At 31.3% G+C, this 14,958-nt stretch overlaps 1 protein-coding gene across 1 annotated transcript in view; it reads left to right on the plus strand.

Annotated features, from left to right (window-relative positions):
- Positions 1–1,537: 1,537 nt before the first annotated feature.
- Positions 1,538–14,958, plus strand: part of LOC118196999 (uncharacterized) — a 143,818-nt gene continuing 130,397 nt past the window's right edge. The window contains exon 1 of the mRNA XM_035368469.2: positions 1,538–1,819. Coding sequence (XP_035224360.2) covers positions 1,729–1,819 — 91 coding nt within the window. The 5' untranslated portion in view covers positions 1,538–1,728. The remainder of the gene's footprint in view (positions 1,820–14,958) is intronic.

Here is a 14,958-nt window from a genome sequence, read left to right on the forward strand (position 1 = left end):
TCCAATTCAAATGTTTTTTCAAGCCTAGCTGTGAAGAAGGTCATACAATTGTACCGAAACAGAAGAACAAAGTTATCGCCTTAATTACTAATATCCAAGCGTTATATCATCTCGCAATTAAAGAAACTTCTAACTTCCATATGTAAATATACTTTCGTATATGTGTGGACCAAACTAACATAAAAATGCTCAAGAAAAAATCAAAGATACTATTACGGAAAAATATTTAAATGAATGAAACATTTATAAAGATTCAATTAAAAGTCTTGATATGATTTATTTGAAATCATTCAATTAATTGTTTTATTTGACATTCATTCCCGAATCAGTCTTCTGTTTTCTCATATGCTGTATATCTCTTTTTGCATATGTTTCTTCGCACAATTTTTTTTTTTTTTTTTTTTTTTTTTTGCTGTAGAGCTTATCTACCATAAAAGGAAACTTACTTTTATTTACTGAAAAACAATAAGAAAATGTTTAAAAAACTGGTCATTTCTGACACACACAAAAAAAAAATTTTACCATTCATATTTAGGAAAGGTAACTCCGAATCAAGTTACATTAATTCTAATTAGTTTTTAAATTTCAGTTAGGCTGGAAGCTAATATTTCAATTTTTTACATTATACAGAATTATATTAATACTATACGCTTGAACGAAAATGAGTTTCAAATGTCTGCTTTCAACTGATCAATTTTTTGCAATTATTTCATTAGAAGACTTTTCTGGCATTTGGTTTCTTGCTCTTAGAACAACCAGAATGCCGATTTGATTTTTGATATTTTTAAGGCATTTCATGTAAATTATTTGGTCTCCCGTTTCTTTTCCTCTTTTTTTTTTTTTTTTTTTTTTTTTTTTTTGGAGGGGAGGAGGGAAAATAGACAGTTTTTTTTATAGCTAAGCATGCGAAACCTATCTACATAAAAAGACGCTAGTAGTGCTTTTGTATGAAGTTAGGTAAAATAAATTTACGTCGATAATTTACGGTGCGTAAAAAGGGGAACAACTTATTTTACTTCTGAGATCCAGTTAGCTTTTCCCCAACAAATGACGATATATCTTTCATTAATTATTACTCTAATGCAGGCAAAATTCCTCACAGGAAACTGGGCTGTAGTATGAATGAAATTTATATTTAGTCAGGCCTTAGTACTCCGTATAAGACAGCAATACTTTCTGAAGACACTCTGCAAGGGAACTATTTCATTGTCAAAAATCTATCTAGCTTTCGTTTTTCGAATATTATGTTTAGAAAAGAAATATAAATATCTAGCTCTTTGCTTCCAAGTTTTTCCCACTGTTTTACCATATACCCGAATCTGTTTTTAAGGACGATGCCCTAACTGAAACAAAAACAAACTTCCTTAGAAGGGTTCGACATCTTGAAGCAGTTGAGAAAAGAGGGACTCTAGGAATATCATGCAGCCCATTTGATTATGCTGTCGACGACAGAATTCGTCAGTCAAAACGGCAGATGACCTCCCTCCGTTGGACGCATCAAGTTTCATCTGTGGCAGTGAGACGCTTGCGTGGGTGCCTCTTCCCATCTTCACACTCCGAACTCTCTTAAAACACACCCGCACGAATTCACTTTGATACCCATGCTACTCTAGCAAATAGAAGCACCATCTTAATTTTACTCTGTTGTTTGGTGGGGTCGTTCCCGGGAAGATCTCGGGGATACACGGCACCGACTTCCCAAACCGTCGGTGCGCTACGGTTTTGAATATGGAATTGCCTCTGATATTTGCATATGTCACATGGACTTTGTTTTGCGTTGGAGCTTATGCTCAATATTACGAAGAAATAGATGATATTGGTAAGTGGAATATGATTATTCATTAAAAATCTCGACTGCTTAAGAGCAGGAATGTTATTCATTTAAGAAACTGTGTTAAATTTTTCAACTGCGTATGCTCCTTTCAGTTCTTTCAAAAACTGAGGTTAATGGAGACTTTTTTTAAGCTTATCTTTGAAGTCCGTGTTTCACACTTCCATAATTTCTTTAGCAGTGCACAGAATTTTGTGTATTTATGTGCATGAATATTTTCATAAAAAATGTGAGCGAAATAACTGTTGAGCAGATTGCAGATGAATGAAAGTACTATTTACGAGCAAATTATTTTGAATTATTTTAAGTAGTATTTTCCAGAATAAGACTATTCCAGTGATGATGGAACATTTGTTTTTTCTACAATTTAACTGTTATATACTTTCCATTACAGGAATGATTTTTATTGCAGTTTGCATATATTAACAATACAATATCGAAATCTGAATGGTAGCTTATTGGAAAGATATGCAAATGAAAATCGCACCTTTTGTTCCAAAGTCTATCATCTAAAGCTGTAGATTATTTTGAACCTTTAGAACAGTTTTACAGATTTTTGAACAAACACTAGGAAAGGATATAAAAGATATTTTATTGCTATACTGCACATCAAACTTTATAAATGAATAAAATGTCTTTTATTTCGCATCAGCTACACTTTAAGTAAATTTTTGGCCAGAAAGTGTTTGGATAAAAACAAAAGATTTTTACCTAATTAAAAGCCAAATATGAAATGAAAATTACTTTTGGAAATGATAATACTCCCTCCCGCTCCTAGGCTTGAATGTAAAGTAACGAGGTCTGGGTCACTAAGGATGGAAATGAAATTCTGCTTAAGCACAGTGAGATATTTCTTCAGCCTGTAATTTAACACACACAAGCGGAAATATATGTGTATCATTAAAAAAACAGCCAATTATGAAATCTAAGTAAATTTAATGAAACTAGATTTATATCCTAAGAAACAAGAAATATATAGAAATTTAAAAAAAGGAGTTTGATTTTACGTATATTAAAAAAATCGCAGCTTATTTTGAAAGTTGCAGGATTAGGCAAAAATCAAAAAACATTGAATGCACACAAGCGCAAATACATATGTATAATTAAAAAAACAGCCAATAATGTAATCTAAGTAAATTAATTGAAACTAGATTTATGTCTTAAGAAACGAGAAATATAAGAAAATTCAAAAACGAATTTGATTTTACGTATATTAAAAAATATCGCAGCTTATTTTGAAAGTCGCAGAATTAGGCAAAAATAAAAAAAACATTGAATAAATCTATTTTTAAAGTTGCCTTATCGTCAAATTAATATAATTACGCCATTTTAAATCAGAGTAGTATCTTAGACGCAAATATATATATATTTATTTATCCACGTTACAAGAGATCAGTAACATTTTTGCACAAATTTGATTTCAAGCAGTAATAGGTTCGCTAAAAATCCGAAATCAGCTATTCAATTGAAATTAATTCTGGATTTATATCTGAACCAGAAAATTACGAATGGAAGAAATAACTGGAAACAATTCTGCACAGATTTTGATAGAAAAGCGGGTACTGATTAGAACTTTTCTACAGATTGGTGAAAATCCTTGATTTTGGCGAAATCCCTGCTAGAAGTTATGGCAATGTGCGGTTTTTATGGAAATCTTAGAGAAGTTTATATCCTTTGCCATGATATAAGAGAAACGTATTTTATTTACGACATTAGAAAAACATGTATTTTAAAATAAACTTTAGTCATTTTCTACTATATAGATATTGAAATAATAAGTTTTTAATAGAGACTCTTACATTTTTTGAACGCAGATATATAGAGTTTGCTTTATATCAGCGGAAAAACTAAAAGATTCTTTAAGTAGAATATTTTAAACTTAATAATAAATAATATAAATAATCAGACTATTTAAATGTTTAATAATAAATCAGACTATTTAAATGTTTAAATGTTTAAAATAAAGCTTAAAAGTAAAGTCGCATAATATTGATAAAAATTCTCTAATAACTGTTAATTATTTTGGGGGTATATATTCACATGGACTGCAAAGAGGGAATGATTCTGTTAATAAAAATAGTGCTTATTTCTTTTTTCTTTAAGGCAACTTCTTTTGAAGTAGCATCTTAATGATACTATTAGAAAGATTCAAAATTCATGATATTTGTTGTCAAAGTTAGAAAACATCAATGGTGAAATATGAATTTCAAGAACAAATGTATATGGTATCTGCTGAAGTTTTACTTTGAGTATGTAAATAATTGACTTATGAGGCTCAGTCTTCAAATAGGACTCGGAGAGTCCAACTGATTTAATCAGCAAGCAATTGCTCAAATAGCCAAGAAATCGTCTTGAAACATATTTATATCGATAAGCAAAATAAATAAATAAAAGTAAAAGCTTTTCACCTTTCATAAATTCTGTTCAGTCGCGCAGCGGGCCATGAGTCTTTAGATATTTATTATAATAATTAAAATTTTAACTTTTTGTCATATTACATAGTTTTTTAACCAGACTCCTTTTAACTTAAGAGATCATCAATTTATTATCCGATTTAATCTTCCTCGTGTGCCCACTAGTGACCGAGCGGTTTAACCACTGAACAGTGGTAATTCGATCCGGGCTCAAATCGCAGCAAACAGGTTTGTTGTATTTTTCCCCATGTAAAGTGTTACAAGATAGTTTCCTTAACATTAAAAGGTCTTTCACGCCAGCTTTGCTGTAATCCAAATAATCCAATCCAGTTTTCTTTATGCTGACAGGCTTTGACCAGTTTTCCTTATAGTCTTTCAGGCGATCACTATAGTTGTGACTTTGTCTAAATTATATATATTTATAATTCAAAGTGAAATGCACTTTACTTTCGTTGTTGTTTAGGAGAACACGTTAGCTAGTGTCGTTCTAAAAATCGGCTCTCTAGGCGGCTGCGTATGTCGCCCATGCCTGGAGGCAGCCCTAGTCGCAAAATTATTATTATTATTGTTATTATGAGGACGTATTTTGGCAAAAAAGTATCTAAATACTTTATTTTAGCGGTGATATTTTGACGGCAAATGTATGAGAGTTTAATCAATAGCTTTTGAGTAGATTTCATTTATATCAAAAACGCAACATCAGTTTTTTAAATTCTGCATTTCTTCTAAAATGTAATACTTACTTTTCTAAAGATATTACAGCGAAGATACCTTTTTCTGTATTTCGAGACCTATATTATGATCGCGTTAATATTTGATAGTATTTTTGCCTTCATGGGTGCTTAACGCAAATGTATTGTTAGGAAACAATCATTTCATTTATAACTCTTATTTCTCCTACACGATTCTTTTATGCAACTAAACAGATAAATATTACTTCTATCGAGGAAATCCTTTGGCTAGGCATGAACAGATCATCTCAAAGAGGCCATTTTGGGGTATTCCCAAGAGGCGATCGAGCGGAAAATTTGACTTTTTTTTTAACTTCCTACTCTCGAAACTAGGTATGATTATTGTTTTATTTAATAAAGCCCACTGAACTCTGCGCTGTTGTTGAAGGATTTTTTTTTGGGGGGGGGGGAATGGGTTTATATGAAGTATATTTGAATCATTTCATAATAAAGCTAATATTTGTAAACATATTTGACTGGGCATCACAAATTATTTTAAATACCACAATTTTTGCGTTACCGAGTTTTCCAATTTTTTAAATTAAATGCAATGTTGTATAGATTATTAGATTTTTCGAAGCCGAAAACGAGAAGAATCAGCTATGCTGTAACCGGAATTCGAACCACACATCGTCTGATTGATAGCAGGACATGCTGCCGCTTTCATTGGAACCGCAAGCACGGGGGAATGCTAAAACTCCTAATATTCTCTGACATTTAAAAGGCGACATGGGAGACCAAATTCAGGTGGCAACGATTTATCGTTCACCTCAATTTAGCCGATTGCCACTGTAGAAACTACATTTTTAAGTACCACAGTAATATTTATATATAGCGTTGTTCTAACATGCGTATTTTGACACAAAATCAGACTCTTTCTGTAATGGAACACCCATGTTTTTCCTTATTTTGATTCTACGACTTAAATTATACCTAAACACCAAGTTTTGTAAATTTTAGTGAGAAACATAAGGAGTAATTTGAGAATTTAGCTTAACGCTCTTTTTTTTTTTTTAGTTTTCATTCTTTCACGAGAAGTGATTAGTAAACTTCTTTCTTGTATGCATTTTGACTTCATTTCGTTTTTAAATCACAATTTTTATTTTTAGATATTCCTTTCTTTTAGAATTTCGTTTGAATTATTCGAGTTGTATTGTTGAATTGTATTTTTTCAAATAATTATTTTAAAAATTTTTATTTATTCTTTCATATTCTGTACTATAAGTATATTTATTAATATAAATGTTTTGGGAATTAGATTTTATTTATTTGAACTGCGTTTCTTTCGAAAGATTACTTTGTGACCCAGTGTCACAAAGTAATCTTTCGAAAGTATTTTAATAGTTAATTTATTATAGTAAATGTTTTAATAATAAAGTTTTTAATAATAACGTTTTTAATAATAAAATAAGAAAATAAATCGAATAGTAAAATTTTTAATGTATGCATTTGAAAACTGCATACATTAAAAAGGAAATGCAGTAAAGCGCAGTTAATACGTCTTTCATTGGGCCATACAAGAAAGGATATACAGGGTGTTTCATAGATCATGGGACAAAATTGGAAGGGTGGTGGAGCATACTAAAACATGCATCTTTTATAGAAATGTAGGATCTAAAGTGACGGGTTAAGGCAGGAACGGGGGGGAAAAAAAAAGAAAAAACACGAGAAGAAATGTGTTTATGTACAAAATCAATGCAAAGTGCTTCTTTGTAGCAATACTGTATTCGCAGTAAATGTTCAAAATTGCGACCACCAGCAGTAATACATGCTTGGTAACGTCGCAGAAGGGATTGACGGACATTTTGAAAAATGACAGGCATTTCGCGCATGCTTGAGGCCGCAATGGATAGTCGTGTAACGAGGTCCTCCAGTGAGTCAACGGGAGTCTCGTAAATGATGCTCTTCAGATGGCCCCATAAAAAAATTCCAAGCTGGATAAATCTGGCGAACGGTGTGGCCATCGAACGGGTCCACCACGGCCAATCCATTGGCCCGGAAATGACCCATTCAAGTAATTGCAGACTCGCACGTGGTTATGGGCTGGTGCACCATCATGGTGGAACCACATGCGATCACGAGCGACAACCGGAACATCCTTCAGCAATTCCGGTAGCACCTCTTGCAGAAAAATATAATAACATAAGCCATTTGTGCGTGCAGGTAAGAGGTATGGGTCTATGAGGTAGTCGTGAACAATACCCGCTCACACATTCACGGAAAGGCGGGTTTGGAATGCATGTGGACATGTGCTGTGTGAATTATGTGTTGCCCACACGTGCATGTTGTGGGTATTGAAGATGCCGTCCTGTGAGAAAGTTGCCTCGTCCGTGAATAGCACATCCGATGGGACTGCTGCAAGAACCAATGACAGAAATGAACTCGAAGAGGGTAATATGTCTCTTGCAAGGCTTGGACTCTCTGCAAATGGTATGGGTGCAAACCATTTTCATACAAACGGTGCAATAACTCAGCTGCAGACGACGCGCAATAGCTCTTGTACTTGTCTGAGGTGATTCATGCACAATGTTCAAGATGGATTCTTCAATGCGAGGTTGTCGTGCACTTCTTCCATTCCTAGTGTCAGAAGTGACTTCAAATGACCCGTTTACACAGAGAGACCGATGCAACCTCTCGAACATTGTGCATTGCATTGCATTGATAGCACTTTACATTGATTTTCTACATAAACACGTTTTCCTCTCGTGTCTTTTTTTTTTTTTTTTTTTCGTTCCTGCCTTAACCCTTCACTTTAGACCCTACATTCCTCCTATACAAAAAATGTATGTTTTAGTACGCTTCACCACACCTCCAAGTTTGTCCCATGATCTATGAAACACCCTGTATAAATGAGAAAGATATATAATCGACATTTTAATGTTAGATGCATATTTTGCTTTATACAATTTTCCATTGTTTGCTCAGCTTTATCGTTGTGCCGTTGTTTTACACATTATTGTATTTTGTCATTCTATTTTAAGTTTGTTAAAATATTATTCATATTTCAGGATAAGTTAAAATATTTCATTTTTTAAATCACAAAAATCACTAAATTTTATGCAAAAAATCATTTTGATTCTTTTAATACCTTGCCTTTCTGGAGACATTTTGAAATTATACCCGCAATCCTCCACACGTTTTTATTCGCTACATATCATAAACACTTTTGAAAAATGTTGTTTTTTGTAATATTCTTATGAATAGAGGTATCGCCTTCCGTTTCATCAATACTTTCTCGGCAAAAAATCACATAAGATCTTCAGAGACTTAAACATTTTGAAGAAAAGAGATGAAATAACAGTAATAATGACGACGGAAACTAAGCTTAATCCTGTAAGATCCCAGAACGCAGAGAAATGATCATCTCGTTTTTGACTTACATTCAAAGAACGCTGGGGAAATACAATAATAGCAAATTTAACTGAACACTGAATTTTCAGTACGGCTCGGTAGTTTACAAAGAAACATGTTAACAAAACTTAAACTGTACACTTTGGAGCCTACGAATGTGCTAATATTTTAAATATTTACAAATAGAACAGCAAATTAGAAACTAATAACCCGTTCCTAATTTAAGCAGCCTCACCACTGGCCGACATGCTGAAGGCCACTGACTACTGATAGTTTGTTACGGGTTCGAATATATATAAATGAGCATTTTAGGTATTTCCCCATGTGATGTGAACTATGTTCAGAATTTCAAATTTTCCTCTGTGATTCAAAATTTGAATTGCAAATATTTTTTTTAGTGAATAATGGTTGGCGCGTTTAGCATATTTAACTGATATTTTTGGAACGTTAACGGAATTAAATTTAGGATTACAAGGACAGTGTTAATTTGCTTACTATTAGAGATAAAATAAACGCAATGATAAAAAAACTCGAGCTAATAATCAAAAAATTAGATAATAACATTTTAAGCTTCTTACCACTTTTAGAAAGTTTTCTAACCGAAACTAATTTGAAAATAAAAGAAGGATTAACATCCGACATTAAAAATCACTGTTTTTAATTGATAAATAATTTCATTATGTATTTTCCTGAGGATTATGAAAAAGAAAATGTGAGTAGAAAACCATTTTGTTCAAATGTACCTGAAATTTTATATTGTGAAGAAAAAGAACAATTGGTAGAAATTTCCTTTGATCGAACTCTAAGTGATGATTTTAGAAATAACAAACTTGTTAACTTTTGGCTGAACCGAAGAAAAGAATTTAAAGGCATTTCAAATAAAGCTATTAAATTTTTATTGCCTTTTTGCCCAACCTATTTGTGTTAAAAAGGATTTTCTTCCATGTTACATTTGAAAAATAAATACAGAACAAAGTTAAAAGTGATCCTAATTTACGGTTAAAACTAAGTGAAATAAGACCAGACATAAATAACAAATTGATCTGTCTTAAACAAGCCCAAATTTTACATTAAATTTTAGAATTAAAATATTCTAACTTAAATTTTGATAATTAAAAGAGTAACCAATTTTTAATCTAATATTTTTTATGTGTGCATATTTAATACGAATAGCCAATAGGTTGTGCAAATGGCAAAATATATTTTCTTTTAATATTTCTATTGAGAAATGGTAAAATAATCATTGTAAAATGTAGTGGTGGTATTTCAGTTTTTGTTCAGGTGGTCTGCGTCAAAAGGTTGAGAACCGCTAATCTAGAGTATTCAGGAACCGACATCATTATTAAAAATATTACTCCATACAGTGGCTCACACAAGTATTCGGTCGTTTTTAAATAAACAGTTTATATTTAATAATAGCATGAAAAATAATGGGACATTCAATATTTCGTTGTATGTTCTTTAGCTAAAATTATACTTTTCATGCCTTTGGCATTGTTTCGAATAATGTTGTTGTGTAAGAATGTTCCATTTGTTCCTTTCCTACGTAAGAATTGCTTAGTAGTGTTATCGGAGAAGTATCATGTTTCCTTAATCTTTTCTTATACTCACTTTATATATGTTTCTTAGGATTTCAGCCCGGAGAATATGGAGAAGTTTTGATAAATTCAGGGCAGTTGTATAATAACCACATGCGAACATTTAGAGCTGTATGTTTAGGATCGTTATCCTGAAAGAACTTGAATGTATTCATTTCAAGTTTTCTTGCACATACTTTAAGAATTTCATTTAGAATATTTATATATTAATATTAATCCATAATATATCCAATAAACACTAATTTTTTTATTCCAGAGGCAACGAAACTTCCCCAAAACATTATATCCTTACTCCCGTGCGTCCCATTAAACAACAAAGTTTTCGATTTCAATTCTAAATGCGGATTTTAGCACATTTTATTTCGTCCGTCGGACACAAATATATTAAGTTTTGACTTTTTTACAAATATAACATTGTTCTCATATGATAAAACGTTGCTTATTATAGATTTTACGAACACTAGGGTATTTTCCTTGTTTTCATTTTGATGAAGAATTTCCTTCTTGCTGATCGCCTTTGTATCCACGTGTCCTTATAAGGTATTTCTTCCGCCCTCCTAGCGTGCCTTCGTGGTGTAGTTCTGCACGCTGGGCCGGTATCCAGAGGTCAGTGGCTCGATTCCCGGCGAAGGCGTTTGATATTTTTCACCTTTCCTGCTTCCAAATATATACCTAATGTCTCTACATCCAAAGTGAATTTTCTAAAAGCTTTAGAGATAACTTTTAATGCAAACTCTTCTTCTAAGTCTGCTGCAAGTTCAGAAGTGCTAATTTTTGGGTCTTGGTTGATTTTTCGTAGAATAAGTTTACGATTACTTGATGATAGCTTAGAATACGATCCAGACTTCAGTGCATTTTTAACAGCCCCATGAAATTTCCATCATTTCACTATATTAAAGAACTTAAACGCTACATATAAGCAATTTTTGAGATATTTCGAATGATTTAACTTTCTATGAATGTTGAATTATTAAATTTCTAACAAAATTAGTTGTTAATTTGTAGCATCTTGTCATGTTCATTTCATTGGAATGTTAATATATTTTGCTATTTAGCAAACAAGTAAACATTTCCAAATGCAAGGGATAAATACTGTGATACATTTTTATTTAAACCAAAAACTTTTAGAAATATTGTCTACCAAAATATTTCAACAAAAATTTGGATAATACGAATTGTTGTGTGAGTTACAGATTAACGCTTTTTGAATAAATTATTTTATTACAACTATAATATCTTTTGATGATATTATTTTACACCAAACAAGTCTTAAAATAGAGGGGGAAAATGTATTAAAAATTGAAGTCTATGTTTCAATATTTAATGGAAGATCTATGTAAATAGATTTCAAAGATACAAGTGTCTGAAAACAGATGAGAGCCATTGTATTTCGGAACATCTGCTGTTACGAGTTCTTCCCTATGCAATGTTTTGAGATAGCAATAGTAATTTACTATTTGTTAAATTTTATTTTAATTATGCAATTAAATTCTTTAATTAATTTCATAACAAAACAAATTTGATACACTTATCATTAATCGATATAATTTTAATTCACAAAATGTTAAAATTTTACTTAGTATACTTATGATATAGCAAGTTTTGTTTTTCGAAATACTGTATCATTTTATAATTTTAATTAATCAATTACTTTTTTAAATTTTTGTTATCAAACCAACTTTCTCAGTTTTAGAAAGTTCGATTTAAATAAATAAAAATTAAATAGCAGAGGATGACAAAGCGAAGGTCAAAATTTACTTTTGAAAAAATAAAAAGCGAAATATATATTAAAAAGGTTGTTTAATTATTCTTATAATTTAAAAAATCGCTTTTCATATATTTAATATTTATTATGCATTATAATTGAAAACGATAGCAAATTCCATATGAGTAATGCTCAGTATGAGTAAAACTTTATTTGGAAATTTAAGATTAAATATAACTGGGGCAATTCATTGAAAATTGTAACAAACTGCGTAAATCACATCTGGCGTTATAAAGGTTACAGCCGAAAAAATCGTGGCAAAAACATCGCGAACGAAAACGTCGCGGAGAAAACAACGCAAGGCAAAAACGTCGTGCTACAAAACATCGTGGGAGAAAACATCGCAAAGAGAAAATATCGCAGTTCTAAAACATCGTGGTACAAAACATCGTCGTCGAAAATAAAGCGGTTAAAAAATTTCGCAGTTTAAAAACATCGTCGTCGAAAATATCGTGGTAAAAAATAAAGTATCCACAAATCATCGCATGACGATAACATCGCAGACATGCTTTATTCAGGCTTTAATAACTGTAAATGGTTTTAACTGGTAATTTTTCATGAAAAGTATAATCTATAAGTTGCATTTAATTTTCTATGCTTAAGTTTCCTTCTTACTTTTTCAGCAAAAATTTATTAGTTAATAAAAAATGTGAAAGTAAAAATTATCCTTCTTTACATCTTGCGCTCACAAATCATTATGGGAATATCTATTTACAATTATTAAAACCTGAAAAAAGCATGTCTGCGATGTTATCGTCATGCGATGCTTTGTGGATACTTTATTTTTTACCACGATATTTTCGACGACGATGTTTTTAAACTGTGAAGTTTTTGAACCGCATTATTTTCGACGACGATGTTTTGTACCACGATGTTTTAGAACTGCGATGTTTTCTCTTTGCGATGTTTTCTCCCACGATGTTTTGTAGCACGACGTTTTCTCCTTGCGTTGTTTTCTCCGCGACGTTTTCGTCCGCGATGTTTTTGCCGCGATGTTATCGGCGGACACCGTTATAAAAAATTACCAAATTTTAAAGCCCGCTAATATATAAAGTCTCATATATCTTCGGATTTTTTGCACATATATCTAGAAATACATCTGCTTTAAGTTGATGGTAACAATTTTATTGGTTATAATTCAAAATTTTTTTCAAAACATTTATTTATAAAAGCTGTTTGAAAATACAAATTACCACATACGGCAATGAAGTAAGTTTAAGAGAAATTATTAAAATGAATTTAAATCGAAGGTCACCGGTGATATACAAGTTGATCCCCACCTACTGGTCTGTGGTGTGACTCAGTAAATTATCAACAAATGTATTTATTGTTCTTAAGTTGTCCATTTTATTAAACAGTTACAAATGTGTCAACTTTGAAAAAGTAACTGAATGTATTGAACTCATGTTTTTACAGACGACAACATTCTGAATATTGTCTTTTTTACGAATCCAGTGAAAGATCAGCATTATGCATTATGGTGCAAAACGTTACATATTTCGCTTTATGGCAATGCATGCCATATCTTATAAATGATAAATCTATAGTAATGCAACGTAAAATTTTTTAAAAACTCCACTAAGGACGTTTTAGACATCAAAATTAAATGGAAGGACACTGGTAACTATCAAGGCTATTGGCACGAGTGGATCTATGGGTACAGTGTCACCGATGGGAGCTAGTGTTGTAAATTAAGACAGGTTATTAAAGTAAAGCTAAACCAAAGGAAGCAGTACCCGTGAAAGACATTTGTCGCGGACTACATGCGAGTTCACAGTCAGCGATAGTCAGTTTATAGGTGTCTGATGAGGGTCAGTGGAGTAAATTTAACTACACTATTAAAATAAAATAAAACTGAAAAACATTAAAGATCGATGGACTGACAGTCACTGGTGTAATGTTTCGTATAATGCAAAATTTTCCAAGACATGTCGATGATAAGTGCATGATAGCATAACGCAGTATAATATAAAGCTCTAAAAATTGTGAAAAGATCTGAAGCCAAGGATCAAAACAAATTTAGGACTTTTGTCATCATCAAAAATGAGGTTACCTTAATAAACGAGATGCATATTTGTGTGGATTTTAATGCATCGTTAACTATGTTTAAAGTTTTTTTTTTTTTTTTTTTTTTCCCGGAGACATTATTTTTAGCAAATATTACTCCTAGGGCACAAGCTGTGTTCTACAGACTCTGCAACAATATTTTATTTGTTTGTTTGGTATTAAGTTAAAAAGAAAATATGACTTTAGTTTTTCTTAAATTTATTTGCATTTTTCTTTTCAGTTTCTGTCATTTTTACATCCGTTTATTTATCGTTTCTCTAATTCACCATCTCCATTCTTTTTCTCTAAGTGAGAGAAATTAAGTAAATGCTTTCAAATTCTTCTGCACTTAGCATTTTCACGTTTACAATATATTTCGAATTTTAGCATCTATGTGAATGAAAGCTTCAAAACCATGCTTCTGTGATAATATTTATTTGACATAAAAGGTATTTTACTAAATTTTGCTTTCGAAAATTTATATAAGTACTTGGCTCTAGTAACATAGATATACGTCCCAAAAGGTAGTAACTGAGCATATCTCGGTTTATTTTGATTAAATATAAATGAATGCTTTATCCGTTTGTTTGGCTATTTCGTTCTGTACATGAAAATTTTCTTAGTGACAACTTAACGCTCTTCTCTTTTTCCTTTTTTTCGTATGGAGCTCGTATAAGCTTCATAGATTTTTTACTAAAATGTATCATGTGTCAAAGATTATCGTACTGTGAAGATCTTTTGATTTATTTCTTAAAATAAAACCATAAATCTATGACCTACCATTCAAAAGATATTCGTGCAATCTTATTGAAACACTCTGTGTACTTATATATGTTCTTTGAGTTTATGAAATAATATAAGACAGTAATATGGGTTCCTTTTATTAACACTTTATTACTTTTATTATTTTTATTTATTTTAGTCTTACATTGTTAATTGCTCGAGTTGAATTTTAATATTCAACTAGAATTTCATAATTCAGCTCCATGCAATAATTCAAAATTATTCTTTAGGGGAGCAAGAAATTTCTAAGCAGAGGGAAATAAATAAGAATTAATCATGGAAGGTTTGTTTAGGATGGCAGGTTTGTTTTTGTGCTTATATATCTTCATGTTTATTCTCAACTTATTTCTGAAAATTAAAAAATATATATATATATTACATTTTTTCAAAACAAACAGAAAAATGATTGATTAAAATAAATAGCAGATATGAATTATAC

This window comes from Stegodyphus dumicola, chromosome X1 (assembly GCF_044657685.1).
Source record: "Stegodyphus dumicola isolate Sdum_Otavi_A_Nest chromosome X1, ASM4465768v1".
In the NCBI taxonomy this organism is placed as follows: domain Eukaryota; kingdom Metazoa; phylum Arthropoda; class Arachnida; order Araneae; family Eresidae; genus Stegodyphus; species Stegodyphus dumicola.